The 27,173-nt window shown below is 35.7% G+C and overlaps 1 protein-coding gene and 1 non-coding gene across 4 annotated transcripts in view; one reads left to right on the top strand and one right to left on the bottom strand.

Annotated features, from left to right (window-relative positions):
• Positions 1–27,173, top strand: part of bbg (big bang) — a 126,287-nt gene that overhangs the window by 35,685 nt on the left and 63,429 nt on the right. The window contains exon 1 of one of the 3 annotated variants that reach the window (XM_070285948.1): positions 25,356–25,654. The exons of the other annotated variants lie outside the window; for them this stretch is intronic. Within the exon in view, the coding sequence (XP_070142049.1) occupies positions 25,612–25,654 (43 nt within the window). The 5' untranslated portion in view covers positions 25,356–25,611. Of the gene's footprint in view, positions 1–25,355; positions 25,655–27,173 lie in introns of those variants that run through there. 3 annotated transcript variants of the gene reach the window in all.
• On the bottom strand, positions 540–1,319 carry LOC108075153 (uncharacterized). The gene is made up of 2 exons (XR_011445002.1): positions 897–1,319; positions 540–835 (listed from the first exon to the last, which is right to left on the bottom strand). It is a non-coding gene; the product is annotated as an uncharacterized protein (transcript).

Below are 27,173 nucleotides of genomic sequence, written 5' to 3' on the forward strand. Positions count from 1 at the left end.
GCAATCAACTCTGCCGCTGTTGCCATCGCCTGGCCATAAAAGTTGCGCCCCGGACAGTTTGAACAGACATTTTGGACAGTTTCGGACATTTGGAACAAGTTGAGGCGAGCAGTTCAAGGAGACCGCTCCTGGCCCGCATCCTCTTCTGATCCGATCCGAAGGGGATTGGTATGGGGAATGGGGGGTTGGGGACACAGTTAAGGGACATCAAACAAAAGTTGAAGGGATTTGCGACCCGAAAATGGCAATGCCAGAGCCAGGCTCCACTCTCCTCTCTTCGCCTCTGCCCCATTGCCTATTTGACTTGGTCTCAGATTCGTTTTCGGCATTTTCGCTTTTTGATCATTTTTCAAATGCAGGTACAGCCAGGGCCAAGACGGTTCGTTCGTGCTTCTCACTCTTTTTTGTTTTCTGATGATGGTAGTTGGGGAATCGGGAAGTGTTCCTGCCTGTCTGCCTGCATGACAAATTATTTGAAGCCTTCACTTTTGGTTAATTTATGATGTAAAATGTTCAGGAAATTAATAAAAGCAAAGAGATTTATATATTCTATATATTCCTCTATTCAAATCGCTTTGGAAATATCAACATAAATTTAAAATTGTCCGCAGTATATAGAAACCAAAAGCCATGCTGATGAGTATCTTCAGATCGCCCGAGATGAGCTGTCCGGATCCCGATTTACCTACCGATTTGCACGGACATACGTTCAAGCCCTTGTATTCTGGATTTTGTACTCTGCAAGTAGAGCAATATTCACCCTTATGGTCCTTGGCCAAGACCAATTGGCAGCCCGTTATTGGCGACCAAGCACAGCAAATGTCGGCACCGACATCTGCAAAAATTCAAAAAAAATATATAGTACATGTGAATATATAATATCTAACCTCTCTTACCTATATGTAAGCCACGTGGAATGCATGCTTTTACATTTTCAATCATCGGGGCTATCTCGGGTATCCATTTTCTTTCTAAATCGGTCTTAGCTTGAGAAAAGTTGGCAGAACGTGCTAGAAACATAGAACTAGTTTTCGTAGCATCCGAAGGTTTTGTATAGCAACTGTATCCAATTTCTTTCTCAATCGTGCAAAGTTTCACATTCTGTTTTGCACAGTCTCCACATTTATATGGGAAATCAAAGCATTGGCCCAAACGGATTAAAAACAGAAAAATATATATTTTAATGTTAGAAGAGCCAAAGAACATTTTGATATATTGTTTAAGAGTTGACACTAAATTTGGGACTAAATTTAAAGTATTTATTTTCAGTGACATTTCCCTCAAAGGAAATTGCTACTCAAAACGACACGCTCACTTCCGTCAGGTCGTCAGGTGAACAAACTAATCAGAGCCCACGATATAGTAATGCATCTAGATCTGGGGAAGGGGATGGGGATGCGGATGGAAATGGGAATGGGTATGGGGATGGTTCTGAGGATGGTCATGCGAGTGGCAATGAAGATGGAGATGCAGCAGGAGCTGGTGCTGGTGCTACGGTGCTCTAATAGACCATGGGTTTGAACATCATTTCGCTTTCAGCGGCTCGCCACAGCCACGCCACAGAAATTGAAATGAAAATTGCAAAAATCTTTAGGAGCAGCAGCAGCAATAGGAGGAGGATGAGTAGGAAAACCGCCAGGCGGCACGGCGGCTAAACAACTTCATCTGTCCGGGAATTTAAAAATGAATTTCTCCAGGGCGGAAGAAGAAGCCAGAGTCCAAGAGATGGTCAGATGGTTGGATGTTCTACTAGAGAGGATCCAAAGAGGAGGAGGAGGAGCTGGAGTTGGGAGGCAGCGGAGCGAGCCCAAGATTGACACAAACCAATTAACATTTGTTCCTTTTATTTCTGGTCTTTGGTCTCTGAATTTATCGCACGTTTGACTGCGTTTACCAGTCAGATCTGTCCGACTTGAACCACGTTTTGCGCTTTACAACGCCAAAGAGCACCGGAGCACCGCTCGTCGTCCACTGCAAGATTGTTGTACTCTGGGCCTCGGCCCTTCCAAGATCTTGCGGCTCTCGGACTAATCCATTTATCTATGCCCATAACTCTTAAAATAGCCTGGAAAATTTGCACCACAATTCTGTGGATGCCTGTGGCCGGGGCCAAATACCGAAAGACGTTTAAAATGCACTAATTACCCATGAGGTTTCTTCAGTTTCTCTTACTTACTTTTTTTTTCTACACTTTTATTTTATTTTTTGTTAGCATTTTTGTTGTACTTTTTTTTTATGCAGATTACAGAGCTCTCGGGGCCGACACTTGGCTGTCCATTTGGAAATTTAACGCGCTTATCTGAGCCCGACTGCCAAGACATCCCGACCAGATAGGACACCGGGCAGGGAAGGGATGCCATGGGTCTGGCTCTGGCTCTGAGTCTGGGTTTGGGTTCCTCTCCAAGAAGTCGAGCGTAAGGCAGGCAGCTCGAAAGATAACCAACATCGGGCTAATTAAAATTATATAAAAAAAGAAAAGGAAAAGAAAAGAAAAAGTTAAATGAAAAGGCAGTGAATGGATCAGGAACTATGCTAAAGTTTTGCTTAAGAATGTTAAGCAGACAAAGTGGGATTTGGACATAATGAGAAAGGAGCAAAGCAAAGCAGGCAGAAGGACTTAAGTCTTGGATTGACAAAAGATCTACCTGAAAGTATTCGCAAAGCTACAGCGGAGAATGATAGAAAAATTAATCGTAGTCAAAGAGATTTTTAAAGTGGAAAAAAAAAGGAAACTGATAACAAAAATTAGTTTACTCTTCTTAAAGGTATATAAGTAAAAACAAATAGATTACAGAGATTTTTTATGAAATTAAAAATCACTAAAAATCTTAAAGAAACATATTACTTATTTTAAAGGTATATAAATAATAAGAAATATTTTTTTTGATATTTTAAGTTGATTTTTTATTGAACAAAAAATGAAGAAACTAATTTGAATGGGAGAAATTGTTCCAAATTAAGTAAAACTGCATTTTAAGCCATTTAAATTTCTAGATGTATATTTTATTTATTAAACTAAGTTAAAAACAATATATTTTCTTATTTATTTCAGGTAAGCAACCCACACAAAGGCAATAAATATATCATTTAACAAAGTAAGTTAATTTAAAATGTTTACTATTTAATTTGCAAATATTTTTCAGCTTATTCATGTTCAGTTTTTGCACTTTTATATATTTTATTGGCTTTTAACAAGGCTTTATCGATTCATTCATTTATTTATTTATTTAATTCTACATAAAAGCTGGCAATCATTGAAATCAAATTTTCACAAATTTACACACATTTATTTGTTTTTGTTTCTATAACAATCAAATAAATGAAGTTAAACTGTGTGAAAAAAAGGAAGAACTAACTCGGCTTTATTTGCTCCTACATGAAGCCATAAACTGAATAATTTCATTAAAGCAAATGGCACTTATTGTAAAATACAAGCAGCAGCAACTAAGGAGAGAAAAAAATCTATCTCAACTTTTGCCACTTGTAAATTATGCAAAAAGGTCTTCATGAAATTGCAAGCAGCTGCTCTTGCCACTGTTGCAATTTCGCCCCTTTTTTCCATTTTTCCCCATTTTTTTTTCTCCTCCTCCTCCTTTTTTATATCCTGCTTTCGAGAGGATGTTCTGTGGACCAGCCCAGCCCATCCCATTTAATTAGCCATTAAGTTTTATTGCGCGCAATTTTGTTTAATTTGCTTTAAATACAGAAAAAAACACAAGGAAGATACCAGAGAGCAAAGGAAAAAATAGTAGTTGCTACTTGGGTGGGCGGCACACCAGACTTAAAAAAAGGGAAATAAAATGATAGAAAAAACTAGGGAAAATGTGGAACTTCATGTTGAACTACTTTGAGTGGACCCATTAATGCTCTGGCAATAGAATTGGGAATTACTTCGAGCTTTTTGTGAGGGCTTAAATGTTTGCTCTCTTTCGAAAAGGAATATGTAAAGTGGCATTTGTAGATAAAGGAAATGATTATTGGATTAGCATTCCTTTTTTTCTGAAAAAGGATTTTAAATGTTCAATAATAAGGTGGAAAGAGAATTATTAGAAAGCATTTTAGGGAGACAACAAAATGTTTTAAATACCTTTCTTTCATAAATAAAGTAGTTAATAATTAAATTATTTAAATAATTTATTCCCTTTTTATTTAAAAAATATATATAACTTCCTTTTTATCCTGTCTAGATAACATTAAAATCTTCTAAGACAAAAAAAACCCTTGTCCCCTTTTTCTTTGCTGATCTCTCAATTGCATTGTCCTTTGGCATATTTGATTCAAGGCAATTTTCCTCCGGTTTCTTGTCTTTTCAATTTTCCTTCCTTAGTTTTTTTGTGTTTTATACGACTTTGACTGGTGCATTTCCTGCTTTTTTGCTGGCCCAGCGCCCCTTTGGCCTTGTTTCTGCGCATTTAGCATGGAAATTGCCCCTCTTAGACGGCATGGCACAGTCAGCATATGCAATTTTCTGCTGCAATTGTCTGAGTCCATCCTACAGCTCCTTTTTATTTTTTTCCCTACCAACCTCTAGTGCAGTCTGTCTTTTTTTTTTTTTGGGGACTGGCAGCCAGCATAAACTTTTATACGCAAATTTAATTTTATCGTTTATTGGAAAATTCTGCGCGTGCGAATCCAATTTCCCATCCCTTTCAACCCTGCCAGGCGTTTTTTTTTCGGAATTTTATTTTAGTTGGTTTGAAAGTTAAAAATTTATTATTGTTGTGCGGGGGGTGAAATTGTTGTGTGAGCGGTATTTTTTGCGTGGAATTTTTAGGGGAAAAGTTTGACAAACAAAAAGTTGATGGATAAGTAAGGAATTAGAATCAAAGGAGCTTTAAAATGGTAAAAACTAAATGGAATTGAGGGTGATTTTATTTACAATTGGGTTAGGTTAGGTTAAATATTCAGCTTTTTTATCTGTTCTAAAATTTAGTTTCTATTTTTTAAGAGCTCTTTTCATTTATTCTTAAAAATGTCTCATTTACCTAGACATTTTTTATAAATATCCCTTAAAAATAAACCATTGTCTCTCTTGCTCTTCCCTTAAATCTTATATGTGGCATCTTGGCCAAGTTGGTAGCAAAACAGTGGTGAGAAGTCGGGGAGCGGCACTTAAAATTCAAGTTCAATAGTCGCTGAAGGGACGCGATGACGATGGCGACGGACGTGTCTGCGCAGCATGTGGCGCGTTCTAAGAACTTGCAACAGTTTGCCGACCGCTCCAGGAGCTGCCTAGGGAGTAGCATTATTTTTAGGAAAAGCTTGTGACATTTTAAAGAAATTTTAAGAATATAAATTCGTTGAATTTAATTTTTTAAATTAAAAAAAAATACTGTTACTAATGTCATTAATACCTGTTATTATTTATTTTCCCTTGAAGGGTATTCAATTCTTCGTTTCCTGAACTTGATTATCCTTTCCTGCTGTTGTTGCTGTTGCTTGTTGCTCTTGGCCACCTTGGCACGAATGTCAACTGCACGAAAATGTTGCTGCAACATTGTCGTTGTTGTTGCAGCTACTGTACTTGCAACTGTTGCCATTGCTGCCTGCTGCTTTTGGCCCATTCTCCTGCCGCTTCTGTTGGCTATTTTTATTTTTTTTTTCTGTTTTTGTTCTATTGATCGTTAGGCGGTTGCATCTGCAGTTGCTGCTGCTGCTGGTGGTTGTTGCTGCTCTTTGGGGTCCCTGGTGATAGCATTTTGCTCCTTGGCTTGTCAAAAGACAACAGCAAGGCTCCTTGTTGTTGTTGCTACTGCTGCTGAAAAGGTTAACAACATTTTCGTTCGTGCCGCATCTTGATGTTGCTTCCTGTTGCATTTGTTGCTGCCGTTTGCCTTTTTAATTAGCAACTTTTGGGACTCGCGAGCGTCCCAAAGCGATGCAGCTGCCTCGCCGCCGCTTCCTTTGCTCGACTCTGTTGCATTAAGTATGCAGTCTTTGGTCTTCACTCTTCAGTGTTTTTGGTCTTTGGACTGGCTCCATCTTCGGTTTCCACCGACTTGTTGTTCTTGCATTTAATTAAATGCTCATAAGCATGTGACCAGCACCGAAATGGGGGAAACCTTTTTGGCCTTCGGTTCGGGCCAAAGCAAAGTCATTGTCTCTGTGGGATCACTTAAGGGGAAGCACACAAAAATAGAAGGGAATAGATAATGTAAATGGGTATGAGATATAGGGATGATGTGCCAGAAGAATCTTTTGTTGGTATATATCCTTTTGGAGCCCGAAGTTTATGGTATTATTATTTCAGAAAGTGAAAATTCTTTTTCAAATTATAACTTCTGTATATTATATCTTGTAAGTTTTTGTATTCTTATTATTATATTTTTATATTTATTTTCTATCTCTTTACATACTTTAAAATTCTAACTCCTGGTCTTGCCTTTGAAAACCCTTATACTTTGACAGCCGCGTCGTGCAATTGTCACATCAACGGCCCGATCGTAGCCAGAACAGAACTATTTAATGTCACTTTGGCACTTCCTTAAAAGTCAAGAGAGATCTGCCATTCCCGTTCCCGTACCGTTGTCAGAGGTCTTGTCGCCTTGTCGCTTCATCGCCGACAAAAATATTTTGCCTCGTTTGGTCTTCTTCTAGTGCCTTTTTTTTTTGTGAGCTAAGAATTTCTAATTAGTGGCGCCATATTGTTGCACTGGCCAATACATGGCCCCCCCCTTCCCCGTGGCATCCTTCCTGCCACCCTTGCACAACAAATGGCCAGCAATCACAGGCTCCTCTAACTGTTTGCCGATGTTGCTGGACAGTGGGATGAATGTGGAATGAAAAAGGGTATTAAATTTAGGAGTTTTGGAACTGTTTTAAAAATTAATAAATGTTTAAAGGTGTATCAAAATGTTTAACAATTTTATAGATTTTTTTCTTATATATGAATTCTTTTTTCGAAGATATTAAATGAAATAAAAAAAAAACCTTACCTAGGTTAGAGGCAAGTGACGATAGCAAAATCAAATAAACAAAGCGATAAGCAAAAAATATTTTAAATTAAATTACTTTATCTAAACCTTTAAAGTTAAACCTTTATTTTTATAAAATCCTTTAAAGTTTTTATTGTTATACCCTTGCAGGGTATTATAATTTCAGTCAGAAGTTTGCAACGCAGTGAAGGAGACGTTTCCGACCCTATAAAGTATATATATTCTTGATCAGCATCAACAGCCGAGTCGATCTAGCCATGTCCGTCTGTCCGTCTGTCTGTCTGTCCGTCTGTCCGTCTGTCTGTCTGTCCGTCTGTCCGTCTGTCTGTCTGTCTGTTTCTACGCAAACTAGTCCCTCAGTTTTAAAGCTATCTGAATGAAACTTTGCATATAGTCTTCTATATGCTCTCACTGCTATATATGTCGGAACGGGCCGGATCGGACGACTATATCATATAGCTGCCATACAAATGTTTGATAAATTTTTAGAAAAAAAAGTATAACTTGGCTGTTTTTCAATATTTTTGCATCATTTTTGAGATATAGCCATTTTATATTATTCCAGAATTTTGGTAAAAATTTTATGAAAATCGGACGACTATATGATATAGCTGCCATAGGAACGATCGAGAAATTAATAGAAATAAAATTATAGCTTCGTTGTTTTTCAACGCATTTTTATTTACTCTGAGATATACGTTTTTTTTATTATTCTAGAATTTTGGTATAAATTTCATAAAAATCGGACAACTATATCTTATAGCTGCCATAGAAGCGATCGGTAAATGTATAAAATATATAAAGCTGAGAATGTAAAACTGTAACTGTCAAACTGTAAACATAATAAGTATAGGTAAAATGTAATGAAACTCTGTTTTGTGAGTGTTTTCAGCATTTAAATCTATAAAATAAACATCAAAACCAATCTGCAAGGGTATACAAACTTCGGCGTGCCGAAGTTAGCTTCCTTTCTTGTTTTATTATTAATTTTTATTTATCATCCCCACTGTGCTCCGCCGAAAGAGATGGCACCATCTCTCGCTAGTCGCCATCGAAGACTTGTTTGCTGCCTTAATTCGACGCAAATAATTTACGAAGAAAGAGACGGACGGGGCTCTGCCTGCACTCCTTCGACTCCTTCGTCCGCCGCCTGCTAATTACGTTAAGCATTCGACGTGACACGCCTCCCCACCCTCCCCCTTTGGCGCCTTTCGCTCTCCTCTGGCGAAAATCTGTTATTTTGGTGTTAATTACATGGCATTTTGTTTTCAAAGTTGCTGCGTGAAGTTTACGGTTATGTGCGATGTAAGACAATGGCTGTAAAGCTTTGAAGCGAAAACTATTAGAGGAGACTGTAATTAATTATATTGAGTAGCTGTAGGGTTTATGTTGCACTTAGTAAACTATTAAAGAGGAGGGCTTTAAATCTTTTATAGACTTCTAACTTTCATAGGGCTTAAATATTTATGATTTCATAACTCCCACGTTTTTATTATTGTATTCTATTTACTGAAATCATTTTCATAAAGGCTCAGAAATCGAAATCGTTTTTTGGCAATCAACATTTTTATGAACTTTTGGTTTTTTTATTTTGTGGGGCCGCCTCTTTCATTCGCTTCTCCTTTGGCAACTCAAAGTCTCAGCTCATAAATCTCGCGTGCTGCAAATCTCTCATTTCATTTGATTTCGTTTTGTATATAAAGCTATAACAACAGCACCCCGATATCCCCCCTTCCAGTTCCCTTTGTGTTGTTGTATTTTCGCTATCAACTGGCGCAGATCGAAAAGAGGAAGAAAACCTTTTGCATTTCCAAGTCCCGAGTCCGAGTTCCAGTCCCTTAAGTCCGGAACCCGACCCCTCCTCCACTACTCCAGCATCTCGCCATCATCATCATCATGAGCTGCTTGATGTTTTGACCCTTTTCAAGATGTTGTCTTCATTGCGTGTCTTCTGTTGTCTGGATTTGTCTTGAACTTAGAGTAGAAATAAGGAAGCAGAAGCAACAAAGGCTGGAGCAGCAGCAGCCACAATAATGCCGGCTCTTTTTTTAGGGAGCCAAAAAATCGCGATAATAATATTTATTTGCTGTTTGCTTGGGGTATTGGGCAGAGGGCGCTAAGCGTGCTTCATAATTTATTATTTATTTTCGCTTTTTATGGAGCACGAAAGGCAAACAATCAAGGAACAATCAGAGGAATCAAGTTAAATGTGGAAAAATGGTTTTGAAAAAAATATAATAATAATAGTAAAGGGAATTGCTGGAACGTGACTGGTATGGGATCTTACTTTAATTGTGTTTTTTATAATTATTTAATTAATAAATGCTTTAATATCCTTAAGAGTTTTGAATATACAAGAAATTTAAATAATACTTTCACAGCTTTAAAAAATATTTGGGGTTAATATCTTTTAATAATAATATTATTAATAGAATTTTGTATGTAGAATTTATGTTAACCATTTTGCAGTCTAACTTTTGACTCCTTTTTAGGGCATTTAAAAAAAACTTGTAATATCTGTAGTATCACCACTGTAACTCCCCATCTTTCTCTCTCCCCCTTATTCCCTCCTTTCTCTTACAGTTTGAATCCAACTGAGCTGTCAGTCCACCCCCTCCCTCTCCCTCGCACCTGCATTAAATACCTCAATGTAATTAACATTACACCCAATTAACATTTTCTGCGGCTGCTAAACTCTGTTTAACTGTTAAACGCTGTTCGAATGTTAAACACGCAGCAGCTGCTGCGTTACTGCTGCTGCTTCAGCTACTGCAATTGCAATTGCTAGTTGCAAGTTGCAAGTTGCCACCGACAAAGTCAATAAACGCGTTTATTGTCTTAGCCGCTCCGCCCCCCTTTTCCTCAGATTGCCTCCCTTGTGTACATTGTCTGTGTTGGTGCCAAGAAAAATGTTGCTGTCGCGCCAACATTTTGCCATTGTCTCCCGTCTCTGTCTGCCAGTAGCTGCTGCAGCTCTTCCATGGTTCTTGTGCCAACTTTTGTCCATTTTAAGGCAGCTGGAATGTTGCTTTCTTGTAAATTGTTTAAATAAAATACAAATACAACAACAGGCGAGCGAGAACAAGAAGAGCTAGCTGCTACCCATCTTTCTCTCTTTTCCTATCTCCACCGAAGGGGGGGCTGCTCTCCTATTTGACTTTGTTGTTGTTGTTGTTCTCCTCTTGGAGCACCAATCAAACAAAAAGTGGGAGAGCGCATTATTTGCCTTGCTCCTTATGGGCTTAACCCATGTTTATTGTTGTTGTTGTTGTTGCTGGGATGATGGGTGCGGAAATGTTGCACCTGCTGTTAAAAATGCTAACAGCGTGGGGGATTAACATTTACAGCATGGGGGCCCCCATAATCGTGGGCAATGTTAACGGGAAACTGTTGAGCTAAATGCATCTAATCGGAAGATTGCTATTTCTTATTAGGAATTTCATAAACGGTGAACATTTTATGAGGGAAATATAAGAATTGTGGGTTATAAAAGATTAAAAAAAAGAGATTTATTCATTTTTATTTCAATTAAATTTAGTTAGTCTATATTTAATTATATTCATCCTTTTGTAAAGGGTCTGCTCTCTCTTTTTTCATCCAATCATAGTACCTTATAGAGAGTCTCCTTCCTACTGGATTCTGATTGGTATGCAAATGTTTAATGATTATTTATTAGCTCTCAAGTCCTTCTTAACTATGTATAGCTTATGTTAACTGAATATGTATTAAAAATTAAAATGCATTCAATTATTAAATTTTGCTACTACAAAGGTACTATCATAGAAAGACCCCTTATGGGCACGTGCTGCCCACAGGGACATTACTAAGTACACTCATATGTACATACATGTACCTAGAAAACCCTTCTAATTCACATTCTCATCTGGCGCAGAGATAAAGTTGCTGCTGCTTTAATTAGAATTCCGAATTCCGTTTCAAAGGAAGTTGGCGCTTGTGCAGACAGTATTAATATTTATGGTCTAGTCTGGAGCGATGATGGATCACACGAGCGACGAATGCCTGATGAGCTGCAGTCGCCGACAATCTCGAAGGCCCCAATCTCTACACACATCTTCTGCTGGCTTGTTGTGCCACGTTCCAAGCCAAGTGCACGCAATCTTTCAGTTGTCGGAGGTCATTCCTGGGAAGAACATTATCTAATGATGATGACGATGATGATGGTGGTGGTGATGGTGCCCACGATGGGGGATGATGATAATGCCTTTTCCACATAAAATCGCATCGCAGAAAATCTCTTCTCAGGCTAATATCCTCGCCTTCCAAACCAAAAGGCTAACCCATAATTTATGTGCCTCAAATTCAATTTTCATTCAGTAGAAATTGCTTAAAAATTCCCTGGGTGGTCGGTTGGTTGGTCGGTTGGGTCGCTCCCTTGAACCCAAGGAAGTTAAAAACTTGAACCAGAGCCAAATGTAGAGGAGTCTGTCTGGGATTGGGAGGACCTTAGAAGAAGTTTTTATTGTTTTTGGGTTTGTTTTATGCTTTTGTTTTGCCGCACTTCTTGGGACTCCATGGCGGATGAGTCATATATCCTGGGAGGGCTAATATCGCTGTCTGTTAATGGTACAGTGGCTGGAATCTTCTTAAATTATAAATAAGGTTTAATAAGAAATTAATTAATCCATAATATATTTTTAAATATTTATTTGTAATTTTAAAAAAAATCTTTAAAAACTATTCCAAGGGAAGTCCTTAATAGAAACTTGTATTACAATTTATCATGTTTTTTTTTAACAAAAAGTAATTTTTCAATACCTTATTTTAAATATCTAGTTTATTTATATAAAACAAATTTAATATAGATTTATTTAAATAACCATTAAAAAAGATTTTAGTTCATATACTCCACTTTCCAGTGTAGTTGCCTTAATGCACATTTGAGTCTCTCTTTTAGCCTGGCCAAAATATGCTCTCAAAAGGGCCCACACACGTAGTTTGGAATCCTCTTCCGCCTGCCAGTCAGTCAGTCAGTCAGTCAGTCATTCAGTCACTCTGTCCTCGGCTAACCCCTTCCGTCATTCAGTCATTCAGTCAGTAGCGCCATTCCGCCAGTCACTCATAAATTTAAACGCCCGGCGCCAGATCTTTTCCTTTCTTTTCATTTTTATTTTTTACTTTTTTGTTGCTTCCCCTTTTACTTTTTGCAGTGCGTGAATTTCACACCTTTTTCCACAGTTGTTGGTTTCCCTTTTTTTTTGTCGCTGTTAGTTGCGGGTGAAGTTAGATGGTGGGAGGAAGGGGGTTGAGGGGAAGACCGACAAAATTTCAATAAAACGCAGACGTCAACGGAAAGAGTTGGATGACTAATGCACTGCTGCAGTATGTGTAGGTGCACTGAAAGAAATAGGAAATTAAAAAAAATTAAAATTTAAATTAAATTATTATATTATTATTCTTATTATCGAACTGTGAAATGTTGCCAGTATTTATTCAATCAAAAACCCGATAGTTCAGTAAGGTAAACCCATAGCAACTGAACTTTACAATCATATTTACACACTTTAAAATATTTTTTAGATAAATTTTCCTAAAATGTATTAGAAAATTCCTTAAAATCCCCTTCAACTCGTACCCCTCTTTTTCTGCCAGTGTATATTCTGAAGTGCAGTTTTGCTACGAATCTGTTTCCCAGGCTACGCAATTTTGCATTTTTATGTCGTTCACTTTACGCTCTTTGAGCTTGAGCTCTCAGTTAATGGTCATTTATATGTGAGCTCTGGTTTTTGCTTTGCCTTTTTTCCAAATCAGTCAAAAAACGTTGGTTCTGCTAATGCGAGTGCAGTTCCAGGAATTCTGAGCCAGGGACCAAGCGACACTTGGTCCCGACACCCCCGACACGGTTTGCTTTTTAGTTTTCCCTTTTTTCAGATTTTTTTTTAGTTTTTTTTAGACCAGCATACACTGCTCAGGTTTCAGTTTCAAGTTTTTATTATGGCTTGCAATACTTTAGTTTTTGTGTTCTTTTATTTTTGTGAATTGGATTTTTGTTTTTATTTTTCTTATATTTTTTTTTTGTCTGCCTTTGGCCAGTGCCTTTTGTTGGGCTTAGCACGAACTGCATTTAATGGCAAGGAGGAAGGTCTCCCACTGCTGTTACTGCTCCTCCTACTCCTCCGATTTTCATTGTAAATGAAGTGTCAAAGACTTTAAATAGCTTTTGATGCTACTGGGTGAATGGAGCTGTTCTTTCCCAGAGCTCAGCGCATGAATCTCCAGGCGAGAGCTGCCCTTTGTTGCTGGGATTTTGCATTTAGTGGGAAATGCAATTAGCTGGGGATATAGACGAGAGGTTTCTAAGTAATTGTAAAGGGGGAAATATGCCTGAAGGGGGCTACTTTGTTGAGGGTAAATGTTTGCCGAACAATTGCTAAAAACCAATTAGCAAATGGGAAGTGTTTGTGAAATATCTATAAACCAATAGTTTAACATTGTCTTTACTGATTTTGATGACAGTTAAAATTCATAACTGATACTAAATGATTTTGTTACATCTATAAAAGCTATTTTAAAAAGTTGAATTCTTTATTTTATTGTTCGCCTTGAGCATCCATCAAAACTTAACTCCTTCCCATCATATTTCGGCTTCACTTCATCTTTTCCCCTGTTTGCCTTTGTTCTTATTGTTAATTTTTGTTTGTCAAATATTTTTAAAGTTGATTTTTTGGCGAAGCTTCCTTCACAGGTTGCTCTTCGTGCTTCAGACTTTAGACCGACTGACGACTGCTGATGGCTCACAGAAAATAAAACAAAAAATAAAACAAATAAAATAAAACAAGAACAAAAACATGAGATTTTTTACCTTTGCAGCTTGTTAATGCTGCTGCTGTTGATGTTCTCTTGTTGGACACTTGAAACCGGCAGCTGTCGCACTTCACTTCACTTTGCAATATGAATACCCTTCTCTCCAGGTCATCTCCTTCTTTTAAAACACACATATTTCCCCCTATAAGTAAGCCCATATGCATATTAAATGCTTTATAAAAAAGCTTCCGTATAGCCTTTTTGCAAATATTTACAGTTGGCTTTTATTTAATTACGCCAAAGACAATATAAAAAAAAGTGTGTGATAAAAAAGTAAACTGATAGCGTGGAAGCTTGAAGCTGATGCACTGGGGGAAATAGTAATAAAATTATAAAAATAATAATAATATGGAATATAATTAAAAATATATATATGTATTTATTAAAAAATAATTTCAAAATATAACATTGGTTATAAGGAAGGCTTGTAAAATATGTCTTAAAAATAGTTTTCCACAAAATATTCTTTCTTATTTAAAAGAATTATTTAATATAGCTTTCATGTCAAACTTTTATATATAAGTTTCTTTCAGTGTTGTGGCTCCCAAACTGTGCTTGAGCTTGTTCTTTTTTTTTCTGCCTCGTCGTTGTTGTCATTTGTGATGTATTGTGTGTTGAGCTTCGCCTGACACTGCGGTAGGTTGTTTGGCTTTTCAGATATATGAACTTATATTCGTATATATATTTTGGTTCTTTTTTTTATTATTTTTATTTTGGCCATCTGTCGTGCTCAAGTGGAATTTTTGTGGGCTGATGATGACGATGATGATGAGGAGGAAAAGGTGGAACTGCAACAGGGAAGCGTGTGAATGAATTCCTGTTATTCTCTGCTGCGGTTTTGTGGTTAGAACAGAAGCACTTTTGGTTTTGGTTCTTGGCTTATGGCTAAGTGGGGAAAACGAAGGCCTTAAATACTAAATACATACTATGTAGCTACTATGAGATAACGAAAGTTTGTGGTTAAATTTTTGGGTCTGTCAGGGGATTGGAATGCCATGAATGCTTTTTGGCACATTTATTGCCAAATTTTATCAAAACCGCAATTTTTGTTATCATTAAACGATAGGTTATCGCAAAAATTTCAGTACTTTCAGAAGCAAAAGATAAGTAAAGTTATTAATCAATAGTTTGTCAACATTTTTGGCAACTTTTTGATGAAAGTAATTGCTACTTTTTCATATTTATTATTAGTTTATACAGATATAGATTTTTAATGAGGATTTTCTAAGTAAAAAAATATTAGAAGAAATATGTTTAAGAAGAAAAATTATATTTTAATTGTTTTAGATCTTATAAATTAAAAAAAAAAATGTAATTAAATACCTCTTCGTCTTAAATCGAAATCTATCTACCTCTTAATGTCTCAAAGGACTCCCTAATAGCAGTCATTAATCTCGGAAAAACCCAACTTTATTTATTTGTTGTATATTAAAGACTTTTTTTCAAATCTAGCCAGCAATCATTGCCTTTATATTTTTTTTCTGCTGGAAGTACCTTTGCTGCCATCCATATCCTACCAATTGATCAAGCAAATAGTTAAAGCTCGCAGCTCCCAATCTGCATCGGGCCCTAAACTGCGGCCCAACCCAATGTCGATATTTTCCCGCTTTTCCTTTTTCACTCGCTTCCCTTTGGTATTATTATTTTTTTTCTTCTTTCCTTCCAGCTGCTGATCAATCGTACAATTGAGTAAAATCCTACTTTATTTGCAGGAAGGCAGCAGCAGCAACATCGCCTGTTGCCAGTTGCACGTTGCACGTTGCCCGTTTGCCTGTTGCATGCGGCAAAGCTGCAGAGAGTAGAGTCCCCGTCCAGGGCTTTTGTTGTTTTAATGGCTTTCGCTAACATAAAAACCATTAAGATAACATTTTTATAGGATTTCAATGGCAGTCACGGCAGGAGCAGCAGCAGTCGCAGCAGCAGCAGCAACAAAGAAGCTTTTGCCCTGGCATTGCCTGTTTTTTATGGCCAACTCGGGCTCGGCTGGCTGCAGTGCAACTTGTGCCGCTGCCACAAGCCAAACACCAAATGTCATTGACTATCAATAGAAGATGCTGCTGCACTGCTGCTCTAGAGTCCGCAGCCAGATTCAGGCTAAGAGCCGGGCCCAAAGCCCGGCCCAATCCCTCCCTGCGATTGGCAACAGGTTGGGTATAAGCCCATGGCCTTTGTTTCTGGCCCTACGCGCGCTCTGTGCGCTTATTAAACACAATATTTGTTGCAAGTCGCAAGTTGCAAGTTGCTGCTGCTGCTGCTGTGCCTGCTGCTTCACCATTGCGACCATAAAGCGCGATTTATTTTTGTTGATTTTTTGCGTGCTCCGCACCGCTTTGCCGGTTGCTTACACAAGGAAAAATATTAAAAATTTTATTAGGATTTTTATTAACTAATTTGTTAATGAGTTTAAATTTTTTATATTTCTTTAGAGGGTTTTTATAGGAGAAAAACAAGTTTTTATTAACCAAAAACCGTACTTTTTATACCTTTTTGATAATAGAGACTTTCTCAAGTTTAACAAAATATTATTATTTTCATTTATTTAATATTTTCTCCGAGTGCCTAAGGTAGTGTGAGTGGTTGGGGGGTCTTTTTCTACCCAAAAGGGATTTTTCTCATTTTTTACGTAGCTCATTTTTTCTTGTTTAGCTCTCACTTCCTACTTCCAGGTTTTTATTTTTTTTTTTCGGGGACCCAACCCTCTTAGTCGAAATACTCGGCCAGAGTCACACTTTTTCAGTCCATTTTGTAGCCAGGGCCAAAGGAGCAGGAGTGCTTCGCGAAATCCACCATCCACAATCCCCAATTCCCCAATCTCAATGCCACTCGATGATGCACTACGGATGCAGTCACTGCCACTGACTTTGGTGGCGGTAGACAGTGGGTGGGAAAGGGTTTTCTGGTTAATATTTACTGAAGGGTTTATTTTTGGGAATTTTTTTTATTTTTTAAATCAGGAAAAATTTTTATTAAATAGGATATATTTCGAAATTTAAGTTCTAAAGTTGTTTATAAATTATTAAATTAAGTCTTTACTTGAGGGAATTTTGTAAAGGTCACGAAACTTAGCTATATTAATTTATTTCTTTTATCTAAAAATTAAAACAAATACAAAGCTAGACAAAATAGATATCAATACCTTCCTAATTGATCAAATTATCAAATGGTAAAGGGTTTTATTTGTTATAAAACTAATGATTTTATAATTCAATAAGGTTATTTAAAAAAAAAAATGTTGTTTTACTCAATTCTCAAAATGTTCCGCTAATTTAAAAACAATAACCACAGTGCAAGCACTTCCACACACTTTCAACAAATCGCTTCGCATTCTTTTGTTTTTATTTATTTATTTTCTTTGTTTTCGTTTCGCCATCTATCTGTATCTCTAATGCCCGGCAATTGTTGCCACTTCTTCCTGCGAGTTGGGCAACGCTTTTCATTTCTTTTATACATATATATTTTTTTCTATTTTGTTTTTGGGGAGTTAGAGTGCTATGGCATATCCCTCCGGTTCATTGTCCATTATGCAGCATTATGTGATGCAGCTGCCTTGAAATACTTGGCTGCCCTTTTTGCATTGGCAAGCAGCAGCAGCAGCAACAAAAACACATAAATTGCATTTGTCGGTTTGTTGTCGTTTTCATAAATAAGATAAAGATAAACGACCAAGTTGCATATTATTTGTAATTGCATTTCTTCTACTCGCGATGCTGCCTGGATCTCCAACCAACAAGACTGCCGGCCATTGATATGGCACTGCGAAATGTTTTCCAGCATTCTGAATTTATTATTGACCAGCGCGAATCTCTAATGGGGCAGCAACAGGCAGCATCAGCAGGAGGAGGAGGATGAGGAGGAGGAACAGCAGCAAATATCTTTAATAAGATCCGTGGATGGAAAGCGAATGGAGGAAATAGTTGCTTGATGGGATGTGAATTCAAGAGACGGGATATAGAAGTCTCCAGTGTATCAATTAGCAAAGCAAATTACTTATTATCTGTCGTCGTACATATTAAAGGAAAAAGCTATTACAAGTATATATATATATCTCTTTTAAAATGTATCATAATAAATTATATTTATACCTTAAACTTCTTAAAAAAATATATGTTTCTATTATTAGATTTATAATCTCAACTTCTGGGTTTATATAAATTTCTTTTTCCTTAAAAAAAAACGCAAAACATTATTAGATTTTTAAAATATATATTTACCCATTTTAAGGTGTATATAAACCTTTTAAAAATTGTATTATCTACCTCTGTATTTTTCCCAAAAATACCAATTTTTCATTTCTTTCAAATCCTTCTAATTTATAGTTCCCCATCCTTGGCTATATTTCTTCTCTTCGTTATATTTTTACACAAAAAATATACAATTTAAAAGCAATTCCATTTTATTGACTCTTTATCTAAGCCAATGCAGACTATAAATCTCGTATTCATTTGAGGGAATATTTTTTTTGTAGCTTGGAACAATTTTTGCATAGGGCTGAGTCAACCGAATCAACAATTTGTTGGCTTTCCTCGATCCACGGACGTTGGGCGATAACAAAAGGCAGCAAATATAAACCAGCTACACCTAGTCTCTTGGTTATATATGAATATACATATATAGTATATGCCGTTCATATAGCAATGAAAACAATCAGGCAATCCTACCAATATTGCAGACACTGAATGGTTACTCTTTGAATTGTTAAAAGTATGCTCGATTTTTTAAAGATTTTTTGTAGCTGGGGAAATATTTATTTTAATTTTTAGGAATATAAAAGATATAATGAATTTAATTAATAAATATATTTCTTAAATGAATATAACTTTTTTTTAAATTTTTCTGAAGAGCTTAAAATAATTAGTATATTATTATAAAGACTTGCTTTTATAGAGCTAAATATCAAACTTAAATCTTACATGAACTGTCTTATATTTTTAATTTTTCCTTTTAAAATACTTGTGTCATCATACAAATTACTAAAAACTGTTTTCCAAGTCCCATGTTGTTCCCAGAATTTTTTCCAGAGCAATTCCCATTCGGTTTCCCTTGGTTTCTTAGGTTTCTCTTCCATTTTTTGCAAACAGTTTGCAAAATGCCTTTTGTTGACTTGACTGAGTGGAGTTGTGTCCGTTCGGTTTTCAGTGTTCAGTGTTCCAGTGTTCGGTGTTCTGTGTGTTTTTGTATATTTACCACGTTGTTGTGGACTCTCTCAGCGTTTTAGCGTAGGCTAAAACAACAACAGGAACAAGGGCGACAAGAATCGACGGCGCCGTTGCCGCTTTATTATGAATTATGGCCACGTTGACAGTTTAGGACCAGACGAGGGCGTGGAAAACTTGACAGATGCGCACACAGAATCCAGAGAATGGGTATCCAAACTGCAATACTATACACAAAGTCATATATATAAACATATATATGTATATCCCAGAGAACAGCAGAAAATCTTGGCAAATAAAGACCTATTCTTGGTATCGGCCAAGAGCCCTGTCATGGCTCAACTTCTTATTAATAATGTGATAAAACTGTCAGACAACCAACTGTGGGCCCCAAGATATTTCCATTGGCTGCCTTTTGTGTGTAAACTCTCGCAATCCATTCCACTAAATTAAGCAATTAATTTACCATTTATATAAGCCGACAACTACAACTTCAACTATAAATTATTATTTTTTTTTTTTGAATATGTATCCCCCTGAGATTAGGCCAAAAATAAAGAGTTATGCCCGCTGCTGTCACAGCGAATTATGATGGCTAACAAAAAAAAAATGAGGAAAAAGAAAAATATGTATATATTCAAACATTTTTCATAACAAAATTGGTAACTTTAAAATCAGTCAATTATGTCCCAAGCATTTCTGTGAGCTAACCGATTGTGACTGGCGACGCATGGCAGATAAAGGAAATTGAAAGTGATTCAGAAGGGGATTAAAGGGTTTATCTTGGAAATATTTAGAAAATTAGATGAAGTCTCAAGGAAATAAATATTTATAAAATATAACTAAATGTCAGACTTGTTTGAGATGTGTTTAAGATAAGTTAGAATTCACTTAGCTTTTCGTAAAATTTAATAAATATTTATTTTAATATTATACTTTATTAAACCTGTTCTTTTCTTTCTCTTTCATTCCAGGTGAGCTAAGAATCCCTTTCTGTAAGCATTATATGTCTTTCTATAACCCTTTGAACATAAATCATATTGGGGTAAGTCTGATGACCTCCAAAGTCATTAGTTCGTTTTTACTCTCCTTTCGCTTCCTAATTACATTCGGCTCAGAAAAATATTAAATGCAATTTCATTCTCATCATTTCCGAGATGAAAACACTGTGTTTTTCCCCTCCGAACAGCTTCTGTGTCTCACTAACCGAAAAAAAACCTAATTGAAATTACGTAACGTTCATTGACTTTAGAAAATTTCTCGGTTAACTTTTTAGGGTACAAAAACCTTTTGTGCACATATTTATTTGTGGTCACCGACTTGTCTTGGATTTTTTTTCACTTTTTATTATTAGCTGGACCTCGTATTAGGCGGCTCTTTGTCCAGAGAGGAGCCGGGGCCAAGACCTGTAATGTAATCGCATTAGCGAGGCTTTACTGCCGTCTTCTGGCCAATGCCAAATTAGCCATGAATGAGCCAATGGAAGTGAGAGAGAGAGAAAAAAAAGAGCCTGACTACGAAAAAATAGATTTCATTTAGACACGATCATTGCCCATAATAATATGAAGAATATCTGGAAATTAAGAACGATCTACGTAATGACAGTGGACAAGAACTTGATGGCTGAGCAAAATATAAGCTGATAAGAGTCAGGAAGCCAGAAGAATTGACAACAAGACTGGGGGGTATAGAGATTTGGGGAAGATGGGAACACTGAGAAGACAGTAGTCACTAACATAAATCGTGGAAGAAAGTGGAAGAGACCAAATTAGAGGGAGGGTCTAAGATGAGTAAATAATTTGAATTTTTTACTTTGATGCATTTTTTTTATTACCAAATCATTTTTAATGAAAAGAAGACATGGTTAATTACATTTCCTAATAGTGTACATTTTTATAAATATTGATTAACTTTATTAAAAAACAAGAAAGGAAGCTAACTTCGGCACGCCGAAGTTTGTATACCCTTGCAGATTGGTTTTCATATTTATATTATAAATTATAATGCCGAAAACAGACACTAAACAGAGTTTCATTAAATTTTACCTATACTTATTATGTTTACAGTTTAACAGTTACAGTTTTACATTCCCAGCTTTATATATTTTATACATTTACCGATCGCTTCTATGACAGCTATAAGATATAGTTGTCCGATTTTTATAAAATTTATACCAAATGTCTATAATAATAATTAAAGCTCATATCTCGTAGATGAAAATACGTTAAAAAACAACGAAGTTATAATTTTTTCTATTACTTTCCCTATCGTTCCTATGGCAGCTATAAGATATAGTCGTCCGATTTTCATAAAATTTATACCAAAATTTTGAAATAATACCAGAAGCTCATGTGTCAAAGTAGATTAAAATACGTTGAAAAACAACGAAGTTATAATTTTTTTCGATTAATTTACCGATCGTTCCTATGGCAGCTATAAGATATAGTGGTCAGATTTTCATAAAATTTTTACCAAAATTATGGAATAATAAAAAAAGGCTTCATCCCAAAAATGGTGGAATAATATTGAAAAACAGCCAAGTTATAATTTTATTTCCAAAAATTTATCGAACATTTGTATGGCAGCTATATGATATAGTCGTCCGATCCGGCCCATTCCGACATATATAGCAGTGAGAGTATATAGAAGACTATATGCAAAGTTTCATTCAGATAGCTTTAAAACTGAGGGACTAGTTTGCGTAGAAACGGACAGACGGACAGACGGACAGACGGACAGACGGACATGGCTAGATCGACTCGGCTGTTGATGCTGATCAAGAATATATATACTTTATAGGGTCGGAAACGTCTCCTTCACTGCGTTGCAAACTTCTGACTGAAATTATAATACCCTGCAAGGGTATAATTAAATCAAACCTTTAAAAAGGGTTTTATAATTGTCAGAAAAATATGTATCTTATCAAACCATTTTTCCACCTTAAAACTCAATTATTTATTCCAAAATTATTCCCAATCTTTTAATAATTTATCAACTCTAATTAAACCATTGAACTCTTTAAGGCCTAGAACTCGGCAAAAAGAACAACAAAATCCCAAATGGAAATTCAATAATAATCGACATAAATATCTGAATAAATGAGAAAATAAAGTAAATAAAGTAAATCAACCGAATAAAGTGAAGTGAACGAGAAATCTCAATGAGTGCTGAAGGTCAGAATGCTTTAGGCATTCCAAAAACGAAACGAAACCGAGAACGAAATTGAAATTGGAAGTAAAGAAGTGGGAATCGAAATTGTATCGATTGTTTGGCGGCTGTCGCCAATGAATTCTTTAACCTCTCAACGCAATTAAATGCCAATTGAAATACGCGGCGGCTTATAAATTGAAATTAATGATTGGAAAGAATCTTAAATAATTTATTTTAATTGTGTGACAAATTTGAGCAAGCTCTTTTGATTAATTTTCTTCTTTTTATTGATTTGCGCTGGCTAATCTTTATTTTTTCTCGGGCTCCCTGCCATCCCGAGATTCCATAATTTTTGTATTTTTAAAGCGATGATGTTGGCTAATGTTTTCTCTCTCTCCCAATTCGCTTATACTTTTATTTATTTTATTTTTTTTTTCCTTTTTTTCTCGCAGTTCAATGATCGCATTTAATGATTTTTGTATGCGAAAATAAGTAGATTTGGTACTCTATAGATGGGGATCGCACTCAAGTCTCGTCTGGCTTTCTTTTGTTTGGTTTTCGTTTGGGTTTTCGGTTTTCGGTTTTGTTTCCCTTTTGTTCGACTTCTTTTTAATTTTTTTTTTGCTCTTAATTTTTAAAAATATGCTACAGAAAATTCGTGAAATGTTTTTTCTATGAGGAGTTGGAGGAGGAGTACAAGATATCCGAATATAAAGTACTTTTTGCGGTCCATTCCACTTCAAGTCGAGTGGCAATTGGCACAAGGCACAAGGCACAATTGTTGACTCTTGAAATATGGCAGCATTATGTTATGTAATCAAGAATTGGCCAAAAAGATGTGTGGGGGATAATAAGTGGATTACATTTTGATTATCTCTTTGGCGACAAATTGTCGGGGCACTTGAAGAAATGAGTTATTAGATCAATTAATGATTTTATTTATTTTAATTTCATGAGTTTTAATTAAAAATCAACTAAGGGAATAAATACGAATTATTAGACCATTATTAGTACAAGGAAATAAGCATAATATTTCTTATTTTATTCTAATATATTTTAAATATTATATTTAATATTTAAATATTCGCTAAAAAATTGTTCTTTGTTTTCTAAACAAAGTTTTAAGTCTGACAAGAATATATAACCATAAAAAAATTAAGAAACATTTCAGAAATATATTTATTTGTCAATTTTCAACCTCATAGGCATAGAATCCAACACAATGCTAATAAAGCTCCCTTGTTTCGGCTTGAAATTTTTTTTAAACAAAATCTTCAACCAAAGATCAGCCGCAGAAACGCCCCCTACACCGAAAAACATAATCAGGTTCAACAAACTTGTAGAAAAACAAATGAAACTCGTTACCACTTTAAGACTGACTCTGCAGATATCTTTACGCATATATATCCCTTAGTCCAAAACCGAATTGGGTCAAAGTTTGCAGCCAAAGCAATTTATTTTGCCCCTACTGACAAAATATTTGATTTTTTTTGGTAGCTAGACACGAAGAAGAAAAGAATGAAATTTACATGGCAAAACCTGTGTTTTGGCCTCCGTGATTCGAGCTGAGGAAGATTTACAACCCGATGGTTGAGATAGAGATCTCAATTTACCTATGAATATATATGTTCTCACGCTTTATAGGTTTTTTTCCATGTTAACTTTTTTTGTTTGGGTGTTCTGCTAGATTTTTGTATTTTGGTTGAGTTGTCAAGACATCAACTTTGTTGCCACATTCGAAGGGCACTAAAAATGGGTAAAACGTTCTCCTCCGTAGTCAGTATCAATTTTTATTGGTTAAATGCAACTATCAAATCTCGGTTTATGGCTTATGGCACATTTGCTACGAGGATCGCTTCGGTTTCTTAACTTTTACGACTGCCTTTTGGTAGAGAGAGACACATACACAAGGGCCAAAGAGGGCTAATTTTAACGACTTTTGATGGCTCGTTTACACGCAACGACAACGATCTGATTATTGATTTCGAAAAGCACCTCTTATCTCGTTTTATGTGTCAACTTTTAGTTACGTTTTTATTGGATTGAAATTGTCAACTGCTTTCGAAGGGGAAGAGGTATTTACACGGTAGTTATAGATTCTTAAGCATTTTGTTTATGAACTACTTTATGGTTTGTACTTATTGGGAGATGAAATAGGAAAGGGACTTTCGTTTACTTTGTAGATTAATAGCGCACTTTGTTGTTTAAAAGATACGGGTAGTTAACAAATCATTAACATATTGCTTACTCGTTTATATTCGCATATTAACGTTAAATGTCAGTAGCTTGAAAATCAATCACAAGAAGATCAGCCACATATAACAAGGTCATGTTTTTGACAGACTTGACAAATTAATTTGTATTAAATGTCAAAGACTAAAGTTATATCCGACTTCTTAATGACAAATGAAGATGGATTTTAGTAAGTAAGCATCTTAAACAGGGTTATTTATAATTATGTTCTTAGGAACCCTATTACTACCATATTTTCTGGAATTTCTTTTCTAAACCAGGTATATATTGACCGTTATCTAAAGGGTTTTATATTATTCTTTAACCTGTCTTTAATTAGTTTTTAAAATCCTATTTATACACTTTTCTAAATGAAAACCCCTTGCAAAAAAATTAAATTAAATTAAATAAACCACAGTTCCCTTAGCAAAAAATCCCTTGATAGCTTTTTCAAGATCGCGACAACCTTTAACGCTTCAAGTTCACTGCCAAGTCGTTGCAAGTCCAACCTGTTCGAGCCGAACCGATCTAGCAAGAGGTTCACTTCGAACCGATTCTCTTAGCTCTCTCTTAGATACAAATGTATCTCTTAGCTTCAGAGATACTATACAAGTTAATGCCGGATCGCCGCACAAAGCCAACTATGGACAATGGAAACGAGTTCTTCTTGGGGGACCCTGCAGATACCCCACTATTTCTCTCTGGCGAGATTCTGCATTCGTTTTTTTTTGCTGCTTATAGCCTGTTTTGTTTACCTTATGCCTCGTTGAAGATCTTGGCTATAGTTTTTCGTTGCAAAAAAGATCGCTCTCAACGAGAGAGCCCCGAGATGGCCAAACAAGTTGCAGTTGCTTGTCGATTCTCAATTCTCGATTCTCGGGATTCGCAAACTCCTACACGAGGTTTTCGCCTCTTCGATCTCGAGATATAACATTTTTCGCCATTCTCCGCTTCGCTCCTCTCCCTCTGTTGCTTCTGGATTTTTTTTCTTTTTTGTTTTTTTGCAAGCTCAGCAGCAGGAAGTTCAATTTTCAGTTCAGTTCAATTTTGCACGTCATCTCAAGCGGTCCAAGCGGTCTCAAGCGGCATTCGTTACTCGATTTTTGTCCAGAAAAACCAGAAAACAGAAAACCGAAACTCTGAAACTCTGAGTGTGGCGCGGGTGTAGCTAAAAAGTGTTTAAGAATAGTTTTATAAATAGCCGGAGATAAACAATACAAGTCCTCCAACAATGAACTGTTCGGTTTTGTGAAGTTTTTAAGCAACGTTAACCAAGTGAAGTTCTCCAGAGAATACTTAGCAGAAACCCAGCAAACGAGATGTATCGCCTACAAAGACGAGCTGCTCTAATAGCCAAACAAGGTAGAAAATGTTTTTATTTAAATTGGTTTAAATTCATTTTAATTTTTTATTAAACAGCCTGAAAAAAATAAATATTTTTGTTGAAATTTATTGACTTTTTCTTGTTTACTTTTGGCTTAAGTAAAAAAGGGAATATTTTTGCTGTATTTTGATTTTTTTAAGATATAATAACATTATGTTTTGGTAAAGAAAAAAATATTTAAAGTTTACAATACTTAATTTTAAATTGCTTTCAATTTTATTTGATTAAATTAAACGTATATTAAATATCAAAAGTTGTAATTGTACCAAAATCTAATAGAAATAATCACTAAATATTAATTATTTTTTTTAATTAAATGAATTAACTATATTATTTATTTTGTGTTTTTTTTCGCTCTTGGAGCTGTCTTCCTATTTTAATATTTTTATTAATTTTGAAAACAATTACATTACATTACATTACATTATTTTCTGGGTTAAAATATTATTCCCAATCATTCTCAAGAAAATCTTCTTAAAGAAAACCTTTCATTCTTAAAGCTTACTAATAAATAAAAATTTTTTATTGGTTATTTGGTCATTGAGAAAATGACAATTTCTAAATACTTGCAAAATCAATAATCAAAAATCAAAGTCATGGACTTTGACTCATTGCGGCCGCAGAAAAAAAAGAAAAATGGTTTGATTGTTGACATTACTCATACGCAACGTTAGACGTGATAGACATTGTCGTGTTTATTTAAGCCTTTGCGGTTAAACGAATATAAATCTTGGGCTTTTGCGGTTTGGGTGAAATGTGTATTGGTGGGTGTGTTGATTGCGAAAGGTGTTCTGAAATGAGGTAATTGAGAAATGGTTATTAAAGCAATTAAAGTACAGTTTTAAGGCAATGAAAATCTTTTAAATTTTCCTTTAAATAATTTGTCTCTCAAGCTTATATATTTCTTAAAATTTAGTTTTTACCCAAGGGGACTTACACCTCTCATGGTAATGTCCAAACTTTCATCACCGCAAGATGAATAATAGAAAAATTGCAAGCAACTGGGTCATCTTCCTAGAAAAAACCCTCTACAAAAAAAAAAAAGAGTAATGAAACCCAAAACACGAAATCGCAATCATTTTACTTTTGATTATAAACAAAAATAAAATGGAAAGATGCCGGAGAAAGAGGATTAAATGGTTCCTAGCCACTAATCGCTGGCCAAAGTCGACCTAGAAAGGCCTTAGCCAGGCCGCAGAAGATCATCTTCTTTCTATTTCATTTTGGTTTGGACATGGGGTAAGCCAATGGAAAGGGACAGGAACCTCTAACTTGGACGACGACAAAGTGAAAGAAAAGCTCTGAGGTTTCCACCAACACGATCATCCCAGCATATAATTTGAAATTTAGAGAGTCGCGCGAGTCAGTCAAGATCGCATTTTGCATGCCAAATGCTGGGCGCAATTTGTCCCTCATGCAGATCCCAAAAAAAAAAAAAAACAAAGCAAAATCCAAAACCAAATCAAAAAACCGAAACCAAAACCAAAACCAAATCAA

Source organism: Drosophila kikkawai, chromosome 3L (assembly GCF_030179895.1).
Source record: "Drosophila kikkawai strain 14028-0561.14 chromosome 3L, DkikHiC1v2, whole genome shotgun sequence".
In the NCBI taxonomy this organism is placed as follows: domain Eukaryota; kingdom Metazoa; phylum Arthropoda; class Insecta; order Diptera; family Drosophilidae; genus Drosophila; species Drosophila kikkawai.